The sequence below is a fragment of the Cervus elaphus genome, chromosome 15, assembly GCF_910594005.1.
Source record: "Cervus elaphus chromosome 15, mCerEla1.1, whole genome shotgun sequence".
Classification (NCBI taxonomy): Eukaryota; Metazoa; Chordata; class Mammalia; order Artiodactyla; family Cervidae; genus Cervus; species Cervus elaphus.
Window position 1 is genome coordinate 25,248,011 of NC_057829.1, and position 25,827 is coordinate 25,273,837.

The following is a 25,827-nucleotide window of genomic DNA, read 5'->3' on the forward strand; positions in this document are numbered from 1 at the left end:
AGCAACGGAAGTAGTACCCTCTTTTTCGGGGGTGGGGATTGTCTCGTCAGAGGTGACAAAGCTAGTAAGTTCTCAAAACTCAGAAGCTCTCTGAGGGAGAGGATATAAGTTAGGCAAAGCTCGAGAATGGTGGCAGAATGCCTCTTCCCGGCATTGAGAGAGCAAGTCTCTTGCGACGTCTAACGAAACAGGGCCTCGGGTAACAGCCAGCCTTCAACTTCGCGGCCCCATAACCCATCCGCAGGGAGAGCCTCCCGCAAGAACCTTTTCTACCTTCTTTCCCAGCAGCTCAAATTTCCAGCAAGAAGAGGAACTGGGTGTGGCAAAAAAAAAAAAAAGTCAGTCAGGGAACCGCCTGTCACATGACAGGATGGAGGACCTGGGGAGCCTCGGTCCGCCCTGGCCCCGCCCCCTTGACGCCACCGCAGTGACCCCGCCCCCTCCGCCGTGGGGTGGAGCACGAGGCCCCTCCTCCAAACGGCCTCCCCTCCGAGGGCCAGTCTGGCCCGTAGGGCGGGGCGAGAGGCCCAGAGGGGGCCTGTTCTAGGAGAGGGCAGGAAAGGAAAGGACGGGTCACGTGCGGCCGGCGGCCTGAGGTCACGTGACGGGCGCCTGGGAGGAGGGAGCTGGGGCTAGGAGTTCTCCTGAGGGAAGAGGCGTGAAGTGGGGGGGACGCGGCGGCGGCGGCGGCGGCAGCGCTGACAATGGTGAGTGCACGGGGGCCCGCGCGCTCGTCCGCAGCCTTTGTCCCGGAGCGCGCGGCGGGACGGCCAACGGCGGGCCCGCTGTCGCGGGAGCGGCTCTTGGGAGCGGCAGGAGGGGGTAGGCGGGCAGGGCGGGGAGCCGGGTTAGGCCTGTCTGGCCGCCGCGGGGCTAGGGAAGAGCGGGCTGCGCTGCTTCTTCCCGGTCTCGGCGAGGCCCGAGTACCTGCGGGTGACGAGGCGTTCTCCTGGCTATGTCGGAGCCTCTGCCAGCGTTCTTCGATCGGCTATGGGGGGCCGTGGCTGGGTACTCGGACCCCGCCTCTGCGGGCCCGCCGCCGCCTCCCCTTCCAAGGTAGCCAGACCTTCTGCTCCTCCTGGGCAGCCTCACTTCCTTTCAGATGGGGTGACCCAAGAGTCCCCCAGTTCCGGACTCGGTGGAGTTGGTCACTCTCTTCCAGTGTTGATCAGGCGCTTGATAAACTCCTTGAATCTTTTTTGTTTCCTCTCTTTCTCTCTTCTTAAACTAGCATATGGAGATACCCTGCGATTTCCTAACCCTAGGTTAGCCTTAACGTTGACACTTGTAGAATGAGAGAGAAAAAGAAAAGGACGTTGGAGGGGAGGACGTGTTTAAGTCAAAGGCAGTAGTTTCGTGCCCACTGGTTTAGACGTTGGTTCTCATTTCCGTCACCAAGCCATTCTGGAAACTTGTCTCTTTGGGATGTTGAACTGGCCTAGGGAGCAGAGGAGGGAGGGAAATCAGTACTTTCACCACAATTAGTGGGAAGCACAAGCGTGAGCACGATGGCGTTTAGCTTTGTGTGTGTTGGCGATTTCCTCTAGATTGGATCTCATTTGACTCATTTTATGGTAATATTCATTTACTTGGTTCACTTAGCATGCATATGTTGAGCGCCTACTGTGTACTTTCCTTTAATAGTACCTGGTTTCCCAGAGCTCACCCAGTTCCGTAATCTGCTTGAGATTTTTGGCTTAAAGACTAAGCTAGGTTTATTTTTTGAAAAAGTTACATTTGATAAATACATTTTAAAGTCAGGAATCGAGTTGCTTTAAATTTAAAAAAGAAAAGGAGCACAGAAATGTTCCTTCTTAAACTTCGAGCCCTTTTCTCTTTTTTTCATCAGATATACTTAGGCGCTCCCGGGGGCTCTGAGCAAGACTGAGTCAGCCCTGCTCTCTTGTAGCTTATAGTCCAGGAGATAAACATTTATTTGTGTGATTATTTGTTTAACGTGGAAACAAAACAGCTGTGATAAGAAGGAAGTATTGGGGGACCTTGACTAGTCAGGGGGTTAGAGATGGCTTCTTTAATTGAATATAATTTGCAAGGAAAACGTAAAAGGCCCTCCTATTTTTTGCTTACATTTAAAATTACTCCTTTAATGCATTATTTTCAAGAACAATTTTCGTTACTCGTGAAACAGATACAGTTGTAAAGCTTGAAAACACTGAAATAGGCACAAGTGTAATATATGTATGAAAATTTGCTGTTTCATTGCTCCTGTATGCACTAAGTGAATAAATTTTGACAGCTTCTCTTCTGCCTCAGCTTGAGTTGCCTTTCTTTACATCCAAAGGATGTAGTGAAATTTCTTCAGTGAGGGCTATAAAATTCGTCTTTTAACATCCACTTGTAATTTTGCTAGATAGTAATGCTCAATGTTGGGTTACAAATTACGTGAAAAATCTTTAGATTAAAGTTAGTGATGTGAAGTTTAGGATACGATTAGAAAACTGTGAAAATAATTGTTCTAATATTTAATTAGTTATATATATTGCCCTGTAGTTATTTAAAGGCTACCTAAGAGTTTTAATTTGTATAATTTCTAGTATTGCTCCTGAAAATCCCATATTTTGAATACACACTTGAAGATATCTTTTCTAAAAGATCTTGGCAGTCTTCCTCTTAAGATTTCAGAAGTGCCTCTTGTAATTTCAGCAGAAGTGTATGTTAATATATCCTAACCTTCTTTACGGCTTTTATTCCTTTGCCTTGTAGTCTTCACTATTCTGACAATTCTGTATTTTTCCCTCTTTAGATAAATTAGAAATATTATCATTTGTGAATAATTTTTAAAAGATTTAAATTTTGTAACTTTTTGTTTGAAATGACAGGATGTGCAAGAAGATGCACATCTTGAAATAAAAACTTTGTTTAATTTTTGGCTACACAAGGTGGCTTGTGGGATCTTAGATCCCTGACCAGGGATGGATCAAACCTGTGCCCTTGGCAGTGAAAGCGCTGAGTCCTAACCACTATTTATGAAATACTTCATGCATGCAGAAAATGATTGAGGACAACAGATAGTTTTTACATATTTTTAATGCCTAACAATTTTTAAGTTTTACATATGGTGTCAAAACAAGACTTACTGTTTACAATTACTAATTGTCGTTAGTTAATTGTGAAGAGTATGTACTTTTAAGTCTGTTTTATACCCTTTTAATTAGTGGCAACTTTGATATTTTATTTTTGATTATTGATCTTTTAATATCAACTCTCAAATCCCAGTTCAGTTGTATATGTTAAGCATTATGTATGTGGGAAAAAGTGACCATAATATTTCGTTTCATTTGTAAAACAATTCTTACAGTTTTCAAATCTCATTTTTCTTGGAACTAACTCTAGGAAGTATTAAGGGGGAATAAGAAAAAGAAATTTTATTTTCCTGCTTCGGTTTTATAATTCAAATTTTGAGACTGACGTCGTCTGTTCTTTCATAATTGTTTCTCTCATGGCAGCTCCCCACTACCTGCCCCCTTTGCTGGATCAGTGCTTTGCAGCTAGTTGATGATTAGTAAATATCAGCTGACTGATTTTGACCTGCTATACATTCTCATATTTGTAGCTCTTAGGAGAATGTACACCATTTTGAGCAAGTTGTGAGTTTAAAACTTGGGGTATGAAAGCTAACTAGGAAGGGACAAAATGTCTTGTCAAAAGGAAAATTTGCTCTTTGTGTATTTGGAGTATAAGTACTAATCTGGTAATTCACTGAATTGCTTTCTTGAAATTATAATCCTTTTGTTAATAAAGGACTAATAAAAATAAAGAAGCAGGAATTTCCTTGTGGTCCAGTGGTTGGGACTCTGTGTTTTCACTGCCAAAGGCCCAGGTTTGATAACCAAGGTCCCACAAGCAGTGTGGTGTAGCCAAAAAAAAAAAAAAAAAAACCAAACCCAAAACAAAGAAGCAAACTCAGAATTTAGGAAAACACAGTCTCTGTTGATCATATTAATAGTATCACCCTGTGATCCACATAGCCTTAGCAGGATTGTTAACTTGTTTGCTGTTACCCTTCCTCCTGAGCACAGAATTGAGCCTTAACTCAAGCTCCTTGCTCTAGACTTTACTACTGCATCAATGCCAACTTCCTGGGGGAGGGCTCGTCTTGCCAAACATGCTAAGTTATGTATCCATTTATTTTTTATTATCAGGAGAGTATGTGTTTTACTCAAAATTAACAATCAACAAGTATTTGAATGCCTTCTACTAAATGCCACATGCTGCCTCTGGCCACTGTGTCTTCAGTGTTGAGCAAAGGATAAGGTCTCTGTCCTCATGAAGTTTATAGTTCAGTTGGGGAGTCAGGTACTCAGTAAGTACACAGATTCTAATGGATTGGCTTCGCTGGTGGCTCAGACGGTAAATAGTTTGCCTGCAGCGCAGGTGACCTAGGTTCAGTTCCTGGGTTGGGAAGATCCCATGGAGAGGGAAATGGCAATCCACTCCGGTACGCTTGCCTGGAAAATTTCATGGACAGAGAAGCCTGGTGGGCTACAGTCCATGGGGTTGCAGAGTTGGACATGACTGAGTGACTAACATTTTTATAATAAATGATGAAGTAAACCTACATGGCGTTGCACTTCCCAAATTTGGAGAATTCAGTTTTGATTAGGAAGTTAGGGAAGGCCTCTTTATGGAGGTGAGTCACAGTGAAAGGATGACTTTGTTAGGATTACTTGGTCTAGGACAAGAAGGATACTGGGCGTATTTGAGAACTTGGATCATTTGAGGCTGGTGTGGCTGGAGGGATGAATAGAGCAAGATATGTATAGGCCATGTTAGAGAATACATTGTATATATGTATGTTTAAAATAGCATTTCATTAAAGTAAGTGTTAACTATAGAAGAGTGCACAAATAAGTGTACAGCCTGATGAACTTTCACAAAGGCAATATACCTGTGTATTAAGCACTCGGATAAAACCAAACAGAACATTAACAGTACCCCAGTGCTTTCTTCCAACCACTTCCTGACTTCTAATACCACCATAATGTGCATCATGTTTTTGATTTTTTAATAAATGGAATAATACAGTGTGTATTTTTGTGTCTGGTCTCTTTCACTCAACATGTATGTGAGATTCATCTTTGTTTTCTGTAGCTGTAATTCATTCCATTGCCCACTGTATGAATATAGATAAAAATGTATGTATCCATTTTCTCATTGATAAATATTTGGATTATTTCCTAATTAGGCCTGTTGTGAACAATGATGTTATGAACATTCTTATATTGGTCTCCTGGTTTATGTGTGTAAGTTTCTGTTTAGGGTAGATATCTAGGGGTATAATTGCTGGATCATTGATGTATATATATAGCTTTCCCAGATAATGCCAACTGTTTTTTAAAGTAGTTGTTCCAATTTATACTGCCACCAGCACATTGAAGGATATGATTGGGTTTTCTTTTGCACTGCACAGCATTCCAAATCTTAGTTCCCCAACCAGGGATCGAACCTGTGCCGGTGCAATGGAAGCGTGGCGTCCAAACCACTGGGCCTCCAAGGAAGTCCCCAGATTTATGTTTTTAAGAGATAACTCTGTGTAAATTAAAAAAAAACAAAAAACAAAAAAAAAAAACCAACTAGAAAACTAGCTTTTATAGCAGACAAAAAATAGTCCACAACTATATCTGACATTGGAATACCCAATGGATTCTGTATTATTTCCAGCTAATGCATTTTGCCATTCATAAGCAATTGACCTTTGTCTCCTTTACTTCTGTCATATTCAGGACTTACAGAACAAGGCTTATACACTCTGTTTAGAAAAATTAACAAATTTAATTAGTCTCCTCTATTAGAGCCAGTTTTATTTCAAGGGTTTACACAACGCAATATATCCTATTCAGACTTATATAGCAGTAGGTTTTCCATATGCAGTACATTGTAATAATTCATGAGTAATTGGGATTGTGTGTTTCATTATAGCAGAATAATGAAAGAACCTCAAAGATGTATAACTAAAGGCAACTTTTCAAATCCAGATGTTAAGATTAATTTTATAGATTTTTGGGGTATGTTAGTGTTTATAGTGGTTACTTGTGGAAATGATTGAAATTATAGTGTGTTTCAATTTGTTTAGTTTTGAGGGGCATTTTTTATTTTATTGTGGTAGAAAACAAATTTATCTGCAATAAATTTTTAAGGGTACATTGCAGCATTAGCTATATGCATATTTTACAAAATTTATTTCGTTTTGATGCAGTATTTGGTATGAATTCTTACTTCATCCTGAATTCATAGGTTAACTTTAGGTTATAGGTAATCAAGTTTGAATTTTAAACTGTAGTGACTGACAAAACAATTGTGAGAATTTTTCTTTTATTTTAGAGTTTTCTTGGAGGATTTTTTGGTCCCATTTGTGAGATCGACGTTGTCCTTAATGATGGGGAAACCAGGAAAATGGCGGAAATGAAAACTGAAGATGGCAAAGTAGAAAAGCACTATCTTTTCTATGATGGAGAATCTGTTTCAGGAAAGGTAAATATTTTGTTTGGAGAATTATCTAGTTGTAGAATATTAGAATTAGTCGTGAAAGTGCCTTGTGCTGTATCTAAATTTGAATGATTTTATTAGAGATGGAAAATGTTTTTCAGAAGGTCAGCTAAAAGCTTTGATTCAACAGAACACTTGCAGGAAAGAGTCTTAAACTGAAATGGTTACTGGACAGAGTCTAAATTAAACTGTGTGGAGAATTTTGTGTTTGTGACCATGTGAATCTGTTTCACTTCAGACAGTTTCTACAGTAGGGCTGTGATCCACTCACAGTTTGTTTCTCCTTGAATTGAGTTATGGAGATTGGGGATAATTCTCTAGTGCCGCTTTCTAAAAGTTTTTTCTCGTTCTTTGTAGGTTATCAGTCTGTACTACTGTCATTGTGTCTGTTGATCTCATTTCTTGATACTCGGTAGAGGATTTAAGCACATTTAGAATGTGTCCATGTGTGGTCAGATACATTTGTGATACCTTCTGTGGTTTAACCTTTTCCTTGCCAAGGATTATTCTTATACCTTATGGAATATGATTACTACTCATTAATTTGTGATACTGAAGAATGGTAATATCCTAGATAAAATCAAATCATAAAATGTTTGAAATAATTTTTCTAAATATAAAAGATTAAAAAAACATTAAGAGTTTTTCTCTCCTGCTTGTTAAGGTAATACATACACATGGTAAACCATTTGGGAAATAAAATAATTATCTATAGTCCCATCATATGGAAATAACTCACTATTAAAATTTGAATGTGTTTCTTCCTAGTCTCTCTGCATTAAGTAATGTTTATGTATATGGAATATGTTAAACATACCTTTTCCCTACTGTTGGATATTTAACTAGTTTCTATTTTTCAAATTGCTTGTAGTACATCCCCATATCTTTAGTAATACAGACATTTTATACATAAATTTTTCTTCAGATTTCTGTAGGATAAGATTATTTCCTTAGAATGAATTCCTAGAAGTGGCTGGACGTGAATATTTGACATGAATATTTGAAGGGTATCGATACATGTTAACCTGGAAAATTTGCATGAAATCTCATGTTCACTTAATACCTTGTTTCACTCAGGGTAGAGTTGAATATGATCGCTTTTTAACCTTTGCTATTTCTGTAGGCAAAAATGATACTATTCTTTGATAGCATTCTTTGGTTACTAGATAGGTTGAACTTAGGTTTACTAGCCATTTTACTGCATCATCTATCCTGGTCCTTTGCTACTTACTGGTGTCTTAGTATTAAGTCTGAAATGAATGTTTTGCTTTTCTACTTTACTCTTCCTTTAAAATGATGGGGAGAAAGAGAAGAAATCTGAAAGAGAGTGACAAATTCATTAAAAGGATGGAACACATCAAACAAGTAAATAGTGCTTGATCTATGGAAAAGATGAGTTGTTCATATGGTGAGATTAGAAGGGGTGGAAGGAAATGGCAACCCACTCCAATACTCTTGCCTAGAAAATTCCATGGATGGAGGAGCCTGGTGGGCTACAGTCCATGGGGTCGCAAAGAGTCGGACACGACTGAGCGACTTCACTTTGACTTTGACTAGAAGGAGTAGAGATACCAATCTAGTTTTTCTAGGGGGAGACTGAACCTCAGATTTTCAAATTTTATAGACATAACACCACCAAAAACAAATCTTACCACACTAGTTTAGGCTTTGTAAAATGTCTGAATATAGTTAAAAGATCTTTGGGCTAGGGTTGGAAGATCTAGCCTTGGACTTTACCACTGTCTTGGTAGGCAGCTCTGGGCAGTCATTTAACTTTCTGGATCTCACCTGTAAGTTGAGGTTGGACTAAATCATTGATTTCCAAACTTTGTTATGCATTGTAGGAAGAATACTTCATGTATTAGAAAAAAAAATCTTAGAGACTGGAAGACCTGACATCCTACCCAGAGCAAGAATATTCCTGACATGTGAGCTGTCTATGTATACCTTTTTTTCCAGGTTTTTTCTAAGAGTAGTTTTAGATTTATGTAAAATTGAGAAGGAGGTATAGAGATTTCCCATTATCGACATCAGCCCCTAGAGTGGTACATTTTTGATCAAGGATGAACTTACATTGACACATTATAGTCACCCAAAGTCTGTAGTTTACCTAAGGGTTCACTTGTGGTGATGTATATTCTATGGGTTTGGACAAATGTATAATGTATAATATAAAATAATAATATACTCTACAAATGTTGTGTTTCCTTTTCATTAGTGCTTTTTGTATCCTATTTAAGACATCTTTGCCTACCTTGTGGGCATGAAGATATTCTCCTGTTACTCCTATAATTTTAAGTAGTTTTATATTTCACATTTAGATTCTCTGTTTTTTGAAATTGATTTTGTCTTTATGACATAAGAGTCAGGGCTACTTATTTTTTTTTTCCCCATATGGATATCTAATTGACCCAGGACATTTATTGAAAAAGCCATCCTTTCCACCACTGCATTGTAGCATCACCTTTGTCATTAATCAGAGGTTGTATGAGTCTGTTTCAGCCTCTCTGTTCTATTCCATTGTTCTATTTGTGACATATACTTTGATTTCTTTTTTTAAGAAAGTAGCTTTACTGAGTTATAGTTCGCATATCATAAATGCGCCCTACTGAGTATATGCAGCTAAGGGATCTTCACGACTCTTGCAGAGCTGTGCAGCTGTCATCACTCGCTGATTCCATCATGTGTTCATCACCCAGAGGAAACACCGTAACATCAGCAGTCATTCACTTGGCACCATGTACTAAATGTTGGTGTCCTCATAAGATTCATGTGTTAAAACCTAATCCCTAGCATGATGTACTTGGAGGTGGGGTGGGGCCGAGTGGAGCGGGACGGGGAGAGGCTTTGGGAAATGATTAGGTCATGAGGGCTGTGCCCTCACGAAAGGGATTAGCATCCTCAAAGAAATCTTGTGTGCATCTTCTGACATGTGAGGACATAGTGAAAAGGCAGCCATCTGTGAACCAGAAAGCAAACTCTCCCAGACACCAAATCTGCTGGTGCTTTGATCTTGAACTTCACAGGTTCCAGAACTGTTAGCAGTAAATTTGTGTTGTTTTTAAGCCACCTAGTCTGTGGTATTTTTTGTTACAGCAGCCTGAGTGAACTAAGACTCCTAACATCCACTAATCTACAGATGTACTTTCTTTCTCTGTGGATTTGGCCTGTTCTGGACATTTCATGTAAATAGAATCATACAACATGCCGTCTTTGTGTTTGGCTTCTTTCACTTAGCATGATGTCTTCAAGGTTTATTACTTTTAAGAAAACTTTTGGTCAATAATATAATAAAATTTGCTGTTTTAACCATTTTTAATGTATATAATTCAGTAGCATTAATCACATTCACAATGTTGTACAATCATCACCACTATTTTGAAATTTTTTCATCATCCTGAACTGAAACTTTGTACTCATTAAGCAATAGCTGTCCTTTTCCCTTTTCTCCCAGTCCATGAATACCTCTAGCCTACTATTTTTCCCTGTAAATTTGTCTGTTCTGGGCTTCTTCTATTTCATGTAAGTGGTTACACAAGATCTGTCTTTTTGTGTCTGCCTCATTTCATGTAGCATAATGTTTTCAAAGTTCTTTCATGTTGTAGCATTTATCAAAGCAGGATTCTTTTTTATGGCTGAATGATATTTTAGTATATATCTGTCTAGTGTGTGGATGTACATTTCTTCATCCTTCAGTAGAGGACATTTCAGTTGAGTATACTTGGGTTTCTATTTATTAACATTTGTGTATACGTTTTTGTGTGACTGTGTTTTCATTTCTCTGGAGTGTAGACTTAAGAATGGAATTGCTGGGTCATGTGTTAACTTTTAGGGGAACTTCCAGACTTTTCCAGAGCAGCTGTGCCATTTTATATTCTCTCCAGCAGTGTATGAGAGTTCCAGTTTCTTCACATTCTTGGCAATACTTATTATTGTCTGTATTATTTTTTTGTGGGTAAAAAGTGGTCATATGGTTTTTATTTGCATTTCCTTTAATGATGAATAATATTGAGCATCTTTTCATGTGCTTATTGCTGTTTGTGTATCATCTCTGGAGAAAAGTCTGTTCATTTATTTGACCATTTTTAATTGGGTTATTTGTCTTTTGATCACTGAGTTGTAAGAGTTCTTTATGTATTCTAGATACAAGTCCTTTATCAGTAATATTTTGCAGACATTTTCTCTACTTCTGTAAGTTGTCTTTTCACTTTCTTGATGGTATCTTGAAGCACTAGTTTTTTGTTTGATGATGTCCAATTTATCTTTTTTTAAAATTTCACTTCTCATGCTTTTGGTGTCATTTGAGAAAGTCTCCCATCAGAGATAATGAAGATTTACACCTGTGTTTTCTTCTAAGAATTTCATAACTGTAGCTCTTACATTTAGGTCTTTGCTACATTTTGAATTAATATTTATGTATAATGTGAGGTAGGGATCCAATTTCTTTGTTTGTATGTTGAGATTGAGTTGTTCTACTACCATTTGTTGAAAAGAATGTTCTTTCCCCATTGAATTGTCTTGGGACTCCTGTAGCATATACTTTTTAAAGTTAAACTTAATTGCTGTTTGTCAAAAAAAAGGCTGCAAAGAAGGAAACAGAATTACCCATAGAATTTTTCTTTTCTGTAGTTTAAAATATATAATTGGCATTATACTTGTATACAATTTGACCATGCTTCCTACATGTAACATATCATGCACATCTTCCCACATCATTAAAAATTCTTTGACCTTATTATTTTTATACTTTAATTATACTCTATCATGTGATATACTCCAATTTAATTATTTACTTCTTTTTCTGACATATTAGTTTGGAAGGTGAATAACTTAATTCATCCTGGTTATAGATGTAGAAGATATAGAAGCATGAATATTTTAATTACGTAGTTTATAAACAGAAGTATTTGAACTTCTTTTTATTGGTTCTTGATTTCTATTGAGAAGCATTGTTTGAAAGAATAGCTTTTAAGAGTCACATTACCAATATTTTTTACAGTAAAGAACAAACCTGGGAGTATGTTTTTTTTTAAATTTTAGCTAATCCTTAAATGGTTGAAATTTTGTTTTTAATATCTGTGTACTTTATATTTTGTCAAAATATATAATATTAAGGTTTCCATTTAGCAGATACAAATTTAGGGATTTTAGATTATATACTTAATTTCAAAAGTATGTAAGCTATATCATACTCAAAATTTAAATCTTTAGACATTCTATTTTTAGGATGCGTAGCAGACTCAGGGCAATAACTGTTGCTTTTAATATCAAAAATTATAGCAATATATGGTTGGCTATAAAAAGCTGAAAGTGATCTTTTAGGTCAGTTCTTGGAATTATTAATAACCTTTATATTAAGATGCTATTATAGAATTGTTTAACTATTTGACCAGAAAACGTATTTGAATAGTTGAAAGTTTTCCCTTTTATTGATTCTTTGTAGTTCTCCAGCTCTAAAGAAAGATTCCTTCCTAACAAAGCAGATGCTTTAAATGTACGTATAAGTAATAAGTTCATTAGTGATTGTATAGGAGTAAGTTTTACCTTCTTTGGAGCTATAAGGTCATCATAATCTAGGTATGTGGTGGTTTCTCAGACTTCAGAAATGAACACCTGAAGTATTTATATATTATATTCATCTGGAAGGAATCTGTTAGTAGGCCCACAAAGGATTGTTAACATCTCTTATAATTTCATGTTTTGGCAGGTGAACCTAGCCTTTAAGCAACCTGGAAAGAGGCTAGAGCACCAAGGAATTAGAATTGAATTTGTAGGTCAAATTGGTGAGTTTTAAAATAGTATTACTTTTTTTGTTGTTAACTGAGTTTGAAGAGAGTTTCATTTGGCAGTTAAATAATTGAATTAGAGTTTAGCTTTATGGAAAGAAGGAATTGATTTTGCATAATAAAAGGATTTATTTTATAAACATTAAATAATCATGTTTCTTTTAATTCTATTAAATGATATTTGACTCATGCTGCATTTACTTGTGATGAAATCTGATTATTAAAGGTGCGAGGAATTATGTAAGCTACCAGTCTTGAAAAATAACTCAAGGAAATTAGGTGACTCCCTGAAATTTCCATCTGCCTAGGTTTTTCACCAGCTTTATTCACAATTAGCTGTGTCACCTTCATCCTTCACTTGCTAATTACTCATGCCATTTGTCTTCCTAACTTTTATACCTGTAGCCAGACTCACCTGTCAACAGAAAATTCCATGTGAATTGTTGGAAAGTTGTAATTTCTTCTTAACTTAGATCAACTTGTGTATGTTTCCATACATATATTTCTTGCTTTAGCAGGAGTTAAACTATATTGGGCAAATCCTAACCACACTAAAGGAATGAATTCTTTCATCACAGAAATTTTCATTTTGCTATACCACTTGAATTTTTTTATGCCTATGTGGAGCAAAATAGGATAATGGAATTCAGATCATAGCTCTGATATTTAAAGTGAAGGCAAATCCAAGTAATTATTTTGATAAAAATTACTTGCTTTGGAAGTAGAAGTTTGGGTTTTGATGAGATGGATATCAAACATAATTGGTCTTTCACTTTTTAAAATTTCTTAGAGCTTTTCAATGACAAGAGTAATACTCACGAATTTGTAAACCTAGTGAAAGAACTAGCCTTACCTGGAGAACTGACTCAGAGCAGAAGTTATGATTTTGAATTTATGCAAGTTGAAAAGCCATATGAATCTTACATCGGTGCCAATGTCCGCTTAAGGTATGAATTGATTTTGTCTACATTTTATGTTACACAAACCAGAAGGTAATGACTACTATTGAATGTCTTGAACTTCTAATTATAATTTTGGACTGGAAGACTTAAGATTTTGAAAATTCTCTCAAATGTATATATATTTTTTGTCTGGCTAATGCAGATCTGATGTAATAAGATCCTTCTATCAGGGTGTGTGTGTGTGTGTGTGTGTGTGTGTATATGTAATAAGATCCTTCTATCAGGGTGTGTGTGTGTGTGTGTGTGTGTGTGTGTGTGTGTGTGTGCGTGCGCGCTCGCTCAGTCATGTGCAACTCTTTGCGACCCCATGGACTGTAGCCTGCCAGCTCCTCTGTCCTTGGAACTTTCTACATAAGAATACCAGAGTGGGTTACCATGTCCTACTCTAGGGCATCCTCCTGACCCAGGGATCGAACCTGCATCTCTTGGGTCTCCTGCATTGGCAAGTGGATTCTTTACCACTGTTCCACCTGGGAAGCCCTCTGTAGGATTCAGAGAATCCCATTAGGAGAAGTTTTAGTCATATACTTCCCTTGTATGTACCTCAGTTTCTTAGATACTTCATTTGTCTTGTAAATGGAATTACCCTCTAAATCCATTAGTTTCTCAATGAATCTCATTTAGTCTATGGTTAAGAAGTGATGTAGAAAAAAAAATAATAATCAATCTAGAGAGATGTCCTCAAATAAGCTTGATGGTAGTACTCCAAATTGATCTAAAAAGTATGTCCACTCTTCTTAAAATTGAACTTTGTATTTTTTCCATTGTGAAGGCATTTATTTAAAAATGAAAACTTCTTCATGAAGTAAATTGATCCCTAAGGAATTTCAGGAAGGAGAAAGCTAATGTTTGCTTATTTAAAACATTGAGATATCTCACAGGAGATTTAACTTGTTCTCTCCATTAACTTTTGTAGGTATTTTCTTAAAGTGACAATAGTAAGAAGACTGACAGACTTGGTAAAAGAATATGATCTTATTGTTCACCAGCTTGCTACCTATCCTGATGTCAACAACTCTATTAAGATGGAAGTGGGCATTGAAGATTGTCTACACATTGAATTTGAATATAATAAATCAAAGTAAGTACCTTTTACAAACAGATAAATAGTCAGGGAAAATTAAGAAATAAACCTTTTATGTCTTTGTAAATTGGTCAAAGAAAGGGTAGAATAGACATTAATCTGATGTTAACAGACCATCAGAATCTCCTAACTGAAAGAAACTTTAGTAGGAATTTGGTTTTGTTTTAGTAGGAATTTGACTTGGTGTAGATGTCTTTCGTATTCTATTCCTGGTAAGACTCCACTTGGCTGTTTTTTAATAGAGGATCTCACCATCTCAGAAGGCAGCTAATTCTGTAAATCTGTGAAAATTTATCTTACTCTCGGCATCATTTTAGCTGGTCATCTCTTTAAAAATAAGCAAAAATGCTCTTTTTTTCTGACTACATTTCAGTACTTTTTTATTATTAAAAAAAATTGACAATGTAGAAAAGTCAAGGGAAATAAAAATACCACATATTTTCACCTTTACCACTTAACCACTATTAATATACTCTTGTATAGCTTTCCGTGGGAGGGGGCATATGTATTTATATATGTTGTGTTTTTTTCAGAAATGGGCTGTTAATTTTATTTATTAATGTCTTTTTAAACTTTCACCAAAGTATATATCTAAAAATATTAATAATTTCTTAACATGTTCACATATTTAGTCAGTATTCATTTCCTTAAATGACTTATAAAGTTTGTTCATGTCAGTATCCAAACAAGATTTGTTCAAATCCAGTGGATCCAAACTCACTTAACAAACACACTAATCAAAAAACATTTCGTTTTCTGATACTTAAATCTGTTTTATGTTTTCCCTTTTATTTATTTTTTCATTAAAGTTTGTTTGTTGAAGAATGGTCATTCTTTTATCCTTTTCCTGTGCACTCTTCTGGTATATGAATTTTTAAAAATATATCTGTGTATTGTTGACTGTGCTGGATCTTTGTTGCTGCGGGCGGGGTCTCCTCTCTAGTTGAGGTGTGTGGGCTTCTCATTGCAGTGGATTCTCTTGTCATGGATCACGGGCTTTATGGTGAGCATGCTTCAGTAGTTGAGACTCACAGACTTAGTTGCCCCATAGCATGTGAGATGGTCCCAGACCAGGGATCAAACCTGTGTCCTCTGGATTGCAAGGTGGATTCTTAACCACTGGGCCACTAGGGAAGCCCTACATGATTTTTATTGCTTGTCATGTCCCAGTTTATATCACTGAAATTGTGATATACATGTGTTCAGAGTCTTAAATTATATTGTTGATAAAATTATTAGTTTAGGACCTAAAACTTGTCACTGGAAGTCTCCCTTCAGAGAGACATAATTGCATTAGTCAACTCTTGGGATATTATTTTGAGATTCAAACCTGAGAGAAGGTTTAAAAAAAAAGCCCTCTGGGAATTACAGAAGTTCCCAGGTTTATTACCACATTATTTCAAGATTCTTGGGAAAAGTCTTTGATTATTAGGTATTACAGCAAGAAACTCAAGTCTATGGAGTCTCTGTGATTTTTTAACTGCACTATTCTAGCACTTGGAATAATACACTAAAAAAATGTATAAAGTTTTAAATGTTCGGAACATCTTCATATGCCAAACATTTTCAGGCATAAAAATCTTAATTTTCCTCGCTTAAGTTCTTTAGAAATGAAGTTGACCTCTAAAGAGGTGACTAACAATTACTCTGACTAATTTTTCCCTCTGAGGTTTACTGATGATTGAGTAAAAGTTTTTTTTTTCCTAATTTTTATAGTAAAATGATGAATACTGTTTTGAAAAAAAAGGAACATTAAATACATGAATAGCCAGAATGTTATTCTTAAATAGTATTTATCCTAAGTGAAGTTGCTCAGTCGTGTCTGACTCTTTGTGATCCGGTGGACTGTAGCCTACCAGTCTCCTCCATCCATGGGATTCTCCCAAGCAAGAATACTGGAATGGGTTGCCATTTCCTTCTCCAGGGGATCTTCCCAGCCCAGGGATCAAACCCAGGTCTCCTGCACTGCAGGCAGATGCTTTACCCTCTGAGCCATCAGGGAACTCAGTAATTATCCTACAGATATCTAATAAACCTTTTCAGGACATATTTCACTCTTTGTTTGGTAAACTGACATTTAGTAAGTGACAAATATTCTTTCCTTAAAGGTATCATTTAAAGGATGTGATTGTTGGAAAAATTTACTTCTTATTAGTAAGAATAAAAATCCAACATATGGAGTTACAACTGATTAAAAAAGAGATCACAGGAATTGGTAAGTTAAAGGGTACTTGAATTGAAGTTCATTTTAGTTGAAATTTTAAAATCTTAAAATACTGTTTAAACTTAAATATCCACCTTGGATACTAACTTTGATACTTAATATTGCTGGCAGTGAGTTACTCATTTATGTTTTGAAAAATTAGTTTTTGAGTAGATAATTCACATGGTTCAAAAATAAAATGTGAATGATCATACAGTAATAAGTGTCCTATTTATGTATTCCAGCTACTCATAGGTGATACAAGTTGTAAAGTTGTTTAAACATTTATTCATACACATGCAAGTGCCTCTTTATTACACCCTTCCTTTTAGTCAAGTGGTTATGTACAGTGCATACTGTAGAGACACTTCAGTTAACAATATCATTTCACATATGTTGGTTTATGTGCAAAATAAAATCTTAGAAGTGGAGTTGCTGTTTCCAAGGATATATTCATTTGTAATTTTGATTAATACTATCAGTTTGTCCTTTTTACGGACCGTACCAATTTGCATTACTACCAGCAATGAATGTAGGAAGGTGCCTTTTTTTGCCATGTGTTCTCATAAGCACAATGTTATAGAACTTTTAGCTGATCTCATGGGAGTGGGGAAGAGGTTCCCCATTGTAGTTTTGATTCATTTTTCTCATTCTGAGTGAGGGTGAACATCTTTTCACGTGTATAAAAGCCGTTTGTATTTCTTTCCTATAAACTGCCTACCCATATCCTTTGCCCCATCTCTATAGAGTTATTAGTCTTTTCCTTTTGATGTGTGGAAACTCTTTATATATTAGAGAAATCAATCCCATTTTCTGTATTAAGAGCAGCAAAATTTCCCCAGTTTGTCTTGCTTACGGTAGTTTTTACCATGTAGAAGTTCTTGACATTTGTGTAAGTCACATTTGTCAGTTTTTCCTTTTATGGATTCTGGCTTTTGTACCACAGCGAGAAAGGCCTTTTTTACATTGAGGTTCTAAAAATAATTTTCTGTGCTTGATTCTACTAAAGTAATACATTATAGTTAAGGATTTGTTTAAAGTTTTAATTCATTTGGAATTTGTTCTGATGTAAGCAAGAAACAGCTATGGGTCCAGCTTTACTTTTCTCCAGATAGCTGATGAGTTACTCCAAATCATTTATTGGTTCAAAACTGCTTTTTAAATTTTCTTTTTTTTTGGCTGCACTATGGAGCTTCTGAGATCTCAGTTCCTTGACCAGGGATCAAATCCATGCCCCTTGCAGTGGAAGTGCAAAGTGTTAACCACTGGATCTCCAAGGAACTGCCTATTTTTTCCCCTAGTTTTAATTAGTATATAGATTTAATTTGTTCCCTTTAACTTTCCTGGTTTTCTGCCAAAAAGAATTTTAGGCACCACTTTTTAAGAGTTTATAATTGATGTCATAAACATCTGTAGTTTCTTAATCTCCATTTTTTACCTGCTAAAGTGATTTAAAGATATTAAAACCAAACTCCAGTTCCCCATTTGTTGTTTAAAAAATTATTTAAACATTTTTTTCTAGTTATAAAATTTATGTTTGGGTGTTCTAGAAAATTTTAAATAAGAAATAATTTGTACTCATAATCCAGAAAAGAACTTAGTCTTTGTATGTTATATACTTTACAACATTGGGATCATTACTATATGTTTTGCTGTACTTTTTAAACTTGTATCATTGACTCTTCATAAAGAACTATATGTCAATTAAGTATTCACTTTGATATTTTATCTCTGTTAAAGTTAACAAGAGGAGACATTTTGGGTGTTAGAGAGAAAACCAGCATGTCGGTGCACTGCTGTGCCTTTCTGGTTTCTATTTTAGCAGATGTTAGAAATGATGGAAGGAAGTCTGTGAAGATTATTTCTGAGCGTATACAGTTGACCTGTGAATAACACGAGGTTTGAAATGCGTTGGTCCACTTACAGTGGATTTTGTTTAGTAGTAGATTTTACACTACTGTATGATCTGCAGTTGGTTGAATCTGCATAGGAAGGACTTCAGCCCCTGCAGTTTTTCAGGCGTCTACTGAATTACCTTTGAGAAGAAGGGAGTGAGACCTCAGTTGGGTGGTAAATAAGTGTAGATCAAGAAATAGAAAAGAATGATCAACATTTTCACAAAAGGGGGAAAGTCAGGACTAAAATAATGTAGTCAGAAAATAGGAAGAAGGTGTAAGCCTGGAAATTATATTCTAGCAACATTTAATATCATTACATTATTGCCCTAGGACCCAGTACCACAACAGAAACAGAAACAATCGCTAAATATGAAATAATGGATGGTGCACCAGTTAAAGGTAATAAGCTTTCTTCTACTTCTTTTGTGTCATAGGTGGTGCAGATAGCAGTGCTCATGGCAGTTTAGCCTGAAAGTATTTATTCAGTGTGAATATGTGAATTCTTACAATTATTCTTACAATGATTTTTAAGATCATCTTTGTATAAATACTGAGGAGACTGTAGTAGTACTTTCTGGTTTGAAATAAGGTTTAATTTTTTACTCAGCTTAAATTTAGGATTTAGAAAAGACATTTATGTATATCTGTTCCCTAGTTCTGAATTTATAATATTTTGTCTTCTGTTACAAGAGTTTCTCTCTAAATCTTTTTTTACTCATGCTGAACATAAGGTACAGTATAGCTGAGCATTCATTCTGTGGGATTTTGGAGTTCTATATAGCCCCCAAGAAAATAAGCAGCTCCCTTACTAAATAATTTTCAGTATCTAAGATAATGAAGCCAGTATTTATCATTTTAAATTTTTTGTCTTTGGCTTTTTCTTACTCTGTTAGTAATTACTTCAGAGAGTAGTTAACCATTTATTGAGTGCCAACTATTGACGAGGCATTGTATTCTCAGGTGCTCTAAAGTTCCCTTCCGTATACACTTTGAGTTAGGTAGTGGTAGCCCTTATTTTATCCCTGAAACTGAGATGTAGAGGTTAAAAACTTGTTAGGGTAGGCAGAACTACCTCTACCCACTTAGATTTTCAGCTAGAATTCTTTAACAAAAGGTTAATAAGAGAAAAACAGTTTATGTGCATGCATTGCACATCACGCAGGAGAAACCTCAACAAGAAAGTAACTCAAAGCAGTGACTTAGCATTTCAGCTTATATAGCATCTTCAGAATAACAATAAATTTGGAGAGAATCAACTAGGCAAATGAAAGCAGCTTAGGCTTCCAAGGGTGCAGACTATGGGAAGGTAAATATGTGGGAGGAAACTAGCGGAGCAGGCTTGTTTGCAGATTCCTCTGGTGCCATCCCTGGGCTGAAGAGAGGCTGTCTCCAATCAAAGAATTTATATCCTGCCTTTAGGCAGAATAGGGGGATTCTTTTTTGCTTTCACTGCTGTTTAATTGCCTTCAGCTCTGAAATAATTTTAATGTCAAAGAGGCACATTTTTTGGTGACATATTCTTGGTTTCCTTCAAGAGATAATCATTGCAGAGTTGGCGTTGGAGCCCGGGCCTTTCTGACTTCGAGACTCATGCCTGTGTTACTTGTGTGTTATGCAACATTACTTAGTAAAATTCCAGCAGCCACAAATTCTTATGTAAAGAAACCAGTTGTATATCTTTTTTCCCCCCTCTAGTTAACAGCTTAGTTTTATTTGGTAAGCAAAGGATAGTGCACCCCCAAGGCATGACGGTGGGCTGACCCCTGAAGGAGTGGCCCCAACCCATCTGGCCCCCTCTTCTTGTACTTTTTGTCTCCTCCCTCCAGCCTGCCCTATATAAATTAGGGCTAGCACCCATCATTGATCAGGAACAGGGCATGTTTGTTTCACCTGAGGTTTCTCCTTTGTTCCCTTTCCGTGCCCTCGGTTGTATATCTTTAAGGAAATAGATACACATAAGAAAAATATTACATAAAAAGAATTCAAAACAGAATATGCCAGTAATTACTCTTAGGAAAAGAGAAGCCATCAAGTCACCAAAAATAGCAATCTAATAAGTATTCAAGAATTTATACACATGATGAGAAATGGCAAAATTCATGAAAGCAGAAAGTAACAAAAGTGCTAGGGTAGAACTTAACTGCTGGCACTGTTTTAATCTTTTACATATATTAGCCCACATAGTCCTTACAAATTCTTTATAAGATGGATACACTTGACTGGAGTTAGAATTCGAATCCAGGCATTTGACTTTAGAGCTGGTGGTTTTCAACTAGGTGCACTTTTACTCCCTCCTCCCCACAGGAAATTTGGCAATGTCTGGAGACATATTTGGTTGTCATATTTGGGGACTGTTAATTGGCATCTTGTGGACAGAAACCAGGAATGCCCTGTACTTCCTACAGTGTATATGACCCTACCCACAACATAGAATTATTGGGCCTAAAATGTCAGTAGTGTCAAGACTAAGAAACTCTGGTCTAAAGTTTTTGTTATGCTCCCGTCTCAGGAGGAACTGAAGCGTTAGTGTCTTTATAATGCTTAGTATTAGGTGTTATGTAACTGTATTTGGTCATCCTTTAGAATTAAATAGAAATTGCTTTTCTTTTAGGTGAATCAATTCCAATAAGACTATTTTTAGCAGGATATGACCCAACTCCAACAATGAGAGATGTGAACAAAAAATTTTCAGTAAGGTACTTTTTGAATCTAGTCCTTGTTGATGAAGAAGACAGAAGGTACTTCAAGCAGCAGGTATGGAGCCACATACATGGTATTTTGTTCTGTGGTGGTTCTAGAAAAGCACTCACTTTTCTAAGCTTTATTGTACTGAGCAAGTGGGGGTTTCTAAGTGAATGAAAACACTGAAAGTGTGACACAGAAGTAAGGCGTGAATGGATCTCTGTTGTGATCAGTCTCCTCCCAGTCATTCTGCAGGACTCCAGGATGGGCTATAATTTGGCAGGGCTTTTATTTTTTTCTCTTGAAACTTTTGTTTTTTATAAAAACAATATCTGCTATTTGTTTTTTTAAAAAATCAGGCAAAAAACAATGAAATAAAGGTCAACAAAAATTCCACCACCATTGTGATAGTTTTCCAGACAAATTTGTATATTTGTTTTTAGATCATATTATGCATATTGATCTTTAATTTGCTTTTTCATTCAGTACTGTCTTAAAAAGATTTCCTTTATCAACAAATAAAGATTTCCTTTCATTTTTCATGACTGCATCCACTTGATGGATTTCAGGTTTCCATTTTTCCCTAATTAAACAATCCTCTTATAAATGTCTTTGAGATGACCCAAATGTTTATCATAAAATTTGCTCTCATTTGAAAATCAGTTAAAAGCTTTTGGTGAATTTTGAGTAAAACCTGTGATTAGAATGGTCTTCTCTGTTCTGTATCAGAGTAATAAATATTCGAATGTCAGTTGAATGCTCAAAGCTAAATTGGAAATTATTCTGGAGGGAGAAAAGAAAGCATTCTGTGCTGAGGACTGTGAAGAATATAAAAGCTACCTTTTTACACGTGGTTTTTCCTCACAATTCTCACATTGCATATATGTGGAAAAAGAAAAATTACATAATTAACGGAAAACTTAAATAATGGTTTGACAGCAATTTGGAAGAGAGAAAACTTATTCTGCTAATGTTGCCATAATGCTATATAATTAAACATAGGTGATTTATAACTTCAAATTAGATTATGTGAAATTTACAATTTTCAAATCAGTTACATATTATGACCTTATTGAGTAGTATATGCCTCCCATGGTCATTCATTTAGATGTTTAAATTCTGCTGCGTTGGTTAAAAAACAAACAGCCGCTATGACTTCATGAAGCAAGTGATCTTAAGATTTTAGAAGATGAACTGCCCTGGTGGCTCAGGGATGAAGAATCTGCCTGCTGATGCGGTGTTTGGTCCCTGGTCTGGGAAGACCCCACATGCCGAGGAGCAGCTAAGCCTGTGTGCCCCACTGTCGAGCCTGTGCTCTGGAGCCTGCGTGCCGCAACTGCTGAAGCCCGTATGCCCTGCAGCCTGTGCTTCGCAACAGCAGAAGTCACCACAATGAGGAGCCTGCATACAGCAACTAGAGAGGGCTGCCCTCCTAGCTTAGGTGGTCAAGAATATGCCTGCAGCGCAGGAGATTGGGGTGCAATCCCTGGGTCGGGAAGATCCCCTGGAGAAGGAAATGGCAACCCACTCCAGTATTCTTGCCTGGAGAAAATCCCATGGACAGAGGAGCCTGGTGGGCTACAGTCCATGGCGTCACAAGAGTCGGACACAACTTAGGGACTACACCACCACCACCACCACCTGCTCGCTGAACCTTGAGAAAAAGCCTGTGCAGCAACAAAGACCAGGCACTGCCAAAAATAAAATTATTATTTTTAAAAAAGAGTTTAGAAGAGATCTCAGGATGGATTGGTTAGGGTAAGACAGGCAGAGGAATCAAAATTTGAAGAATATAAAGGGGAGGATGAAGGGAAGGTTTAATTTAAGGTGCGTTAGAGGAAGAGAGTAACCTAGTTTGGCTGGCGGGGTACTGGGACCTTGGTAGGGAAGAGTGATGTTAGTAAATTGGATAATGGTTGTGGAGGACCTTGAACACTGGGTTGGAGATTTATCCAGGAGGAACTGAGAGCTACTGAAGAGTCATCCAAGCAATGTTTTACACTAGTCTGGCAATGACAGGTAGGACAGGTTAAAAAAGGGTTTCAGGCAAGGGAGGGAGAGCCATCTATCAGGAAGCTAAAATAGTGACAAGGGCTTGAATTTGGATACGGACAGGGGAAACAAACTAAACAACAGGTTTTAGGAATTCTTTAAAGCAGTAGTAGCTAGAACTTTGTGTCAGTTTGGATTCATAGTGGTGGTGTACATAGGTGTTGGTTGGAGGAGCAGAGTTGGCAGAAGGGGAGACACATTATTAGAAAATTATTAGAATTGGAAGAAAGGTCCATCAGGAAAAGAGTAGAGCTTTTGTAGGGAAGAAGTTAGTTTTGTTATGGTTAAAATTGAAGTGCATTATTTCTGTGGTGAAAATTTAAGGCATAATACGAGAATATTAATTTGAGGATATTAATTTGTTATCATGTGTTTGTTTTCTAGGAGATCATTTTGTGGAGAAAAGCTCCTGAAAAACTGAGGAAACAGAGAACAAACTTTCACCAGCGATTTGAATCACCAGAATCACAGGCATCTGCTGAGCAGCCTGAAATGTGAACTGAATGGGAGAAAAAAAAAGAAAAAAAAAACCTCCTATACCCGTGGAGGTTTCGGTTTGGCTGGTTAGAGATGGTGGCAGCGTGCAGGCAGGGAAAAGGCCAAAACTCCATTTATAATAGTCTTCCTTTATCTTACAGTGCTGAATTTATTTTATGACATAACTGTTCTTCGTGTATATACATTTAAAAAACCGCTTTCTTTGAAACACTGGAACTTTCTTAAACTGCAGTTTTTTGGTTGGTTGTTTTTTTAACTGCACACTTTGATAATAAGCACTCAGATATACATCAGCATAAACATTATAAAGATTTTCATGTGAGTAGGTTGGTATTTGTACTTGTGCTTTTTTTCTGCATAATGTTGATTATCAATTTTCTTCTCCTTTCTCATGCTAATGATTACCTCTTACTCTTTCTACATGCAAAAAAATTTGTGTTCAAATAAAATTAGAAAACCTGAGTAGCCCTTACAGCCTGCAAAGATTTAAAACATGGCATCTCAATATTTTTGAAAACAATTACATTTATGTTTTTCTATATGTGTTTGAGAAATGCATACGAGTGTTTCACTGTAGGTGCCTCTGAGTCTACCACTCCATGGCTTCCTGAATTTTGTTCTCTTTGAAATCTTCTGTGGTATATTAAATTTTTCCCCTAAGGGATTATGTAGCATGTCATTGCAGCTTTTTTTTTGGGGGGGACCATATTAAGTAACCATTTGCTACTGCTGTCCAACAGGTACCACTGTATGTTTTCTGCAGTGTGGAGTGGATTCTATGTTGGCAGTTTAGAATTTGTTAAAACTATATGATTGTTCCATAATACTTTGAAAAAAGTTTTTTTGATTTAAGGAATCTTTTTAGCACATGTACACAAATATAAACTTTCTTGCAAATATTCTCTTTTCAGGAGAAAATTGAGGATGAGGGCACTCAGGAGAACTGGTGAAGCATGTAGTTATCCAGATCTGGACAATTTCACATTTGTTAAATCAGAACCTTGACTAGTTCAAACTCAAATTTAAACTTCTTTGTCCACTCTGTTTAAATTTTTTTAACATTAAATTCAAGCATTGTTCAAAGCCTCTAAAAAAGAAGGTTACAGTCATCTGTTTTTATGCTATGCATGGGGTCTGATCTCAGATACACTAAATATGGGGTGTAGAAACTAAAACCTGATGTATGAAACTACTTTCACTTATGGTTCATTGGTTTTTGTACCAATATTTTTTTATACACTTCAGTGCAAGTCTTGTTAGTTAACCTTACTTTATGAGTAAACTAAGTAACCCAAATTACGTTTCTTTAAGCCTGTTTTACTACTGTGGCTCTTTGAAGAATGGTCAGTAACCAGCTTAACTGGCAAAAAGTTCCATGTGCTGGAGCCCCGGTTATAAATGTGGATATCTGTGAATGATAATGTTTTCCTTCATGTAAGTGCCTGTTCAGAGTTTCAAAATTTTAAAATGCCAAATATTTTCATGGTCACTTGCATGTAGTAATCTGGAAAATATTCAAAGAAAAATTGAAAACCAATTGTATTTAACCAGCCTCAAATTGTGCAACCATGATGTGTATAATAAACAATTTGAAACAGATATTAAGCTTGCTATTTGAATGATTAAAATATTTATATTCTGAAATCTCTTCTCATTGTCATATTTATCTTTGAGGACAAAATTGCTCACTAGTTTAAGAAGCTGTAATTGTGATGATTAGAAGTTTTTACAAATATCAATTTCAATTTTAAATATATAATTACTTTTAACTAGGTGGCTTAAAACACTGTCATAAATAGGATGCTTATTCAGCTTGCTTGAGACTTTGTGCATAACCAATTTGAAAAATAAAAATTTGAACAGTATTTGGTGAACTGTAAATAAGTTAATCAGTTAATTAGAAATGAACTGAAAAAAATTTGTGTCTGTTAGAGTACAATGTCTAATGTAGTGGTTCTCAACCCTGGCTGCATGTTCAAATCACTTTAGGAGGTTTTTTTTTTTTTTCCATTTATTTTTATTAGTTGGAGGCTAATTACTTTACAGTACTGTTTTTTAAAAATAATCATGCCAGATCCTATCCAGGCCAATAAAATCAGAATTTCAGGGGCTCGGACATCAGCGTTTAAAAACTACCCAGGATGGAGAACCACTG

At 36.4% G+C, this 25,827-nt stretch overlaps 1 protein-coding gene across 2 annotated transcripts; it reads left to right on the forward strand.

Annotated features, from left to right (window-relative positions):
* Positions 1-555: 555 nt before the first annotated feature.
* Positions 556-25,316, forward strand: VPS26A (VPS26, retromer complex component A). 2 transcript variants are annotated; one of them, XM_043926179.1, is made up of 9 exons: positions 556-707; positions 6,343-6,492; positions 12,215-12,290; positions 13,084-13,240; positions 14,172-14,336; positions 16,448-16,554; positions 18,771-18,839; positions 21,052-21,194; positions 23,559-25,316. In XM_043926179.1, exons 1-9 carry the CDS (start codon positions 705-707, stop codon positions 23,670-23,672), a joined length of 984 nt encoding a protein of 327 aa, XP_043782114.1. In that variant the 5' UTR covers positions 556-704; the 3' UTR covers positions 23,673-25,316. The 2 variants fall into 2 exon arrangements, with proteins under 2 accessions (XP_043782114.1, XP_043782113.1); XM_043926178.1 differs by lacking the exon at positions 556-707 and adding an exon at positions 878-1,056.
* The last annotated feature ends 511 nt before the right edge of the window (positions 25,317-25,827 follow it).

Coding starts and splice junctions, on each gene's coding strand:
- VPS26A (XM_043926178.1), top strand. CDS start 991: ATGGGGGGCCGTGGCTGGGTACTCGGACCCCGCCTCTGCGGGCCCGCC. Junction 13,241..14,171: donor GGTGCCAATGTCCGCTTAAG/GTATGAATTGAT, acceptor TAACTTTTGTAG/GTATTTTCTTAAAGTGACAA. Junction 18,840..21,051: donor GGATGGTGCACCAGTTAAAG/GTAATAAGCTTT, acceptor CTTTTCTTTTAG/GTGAATCAATTCCAATAAGA.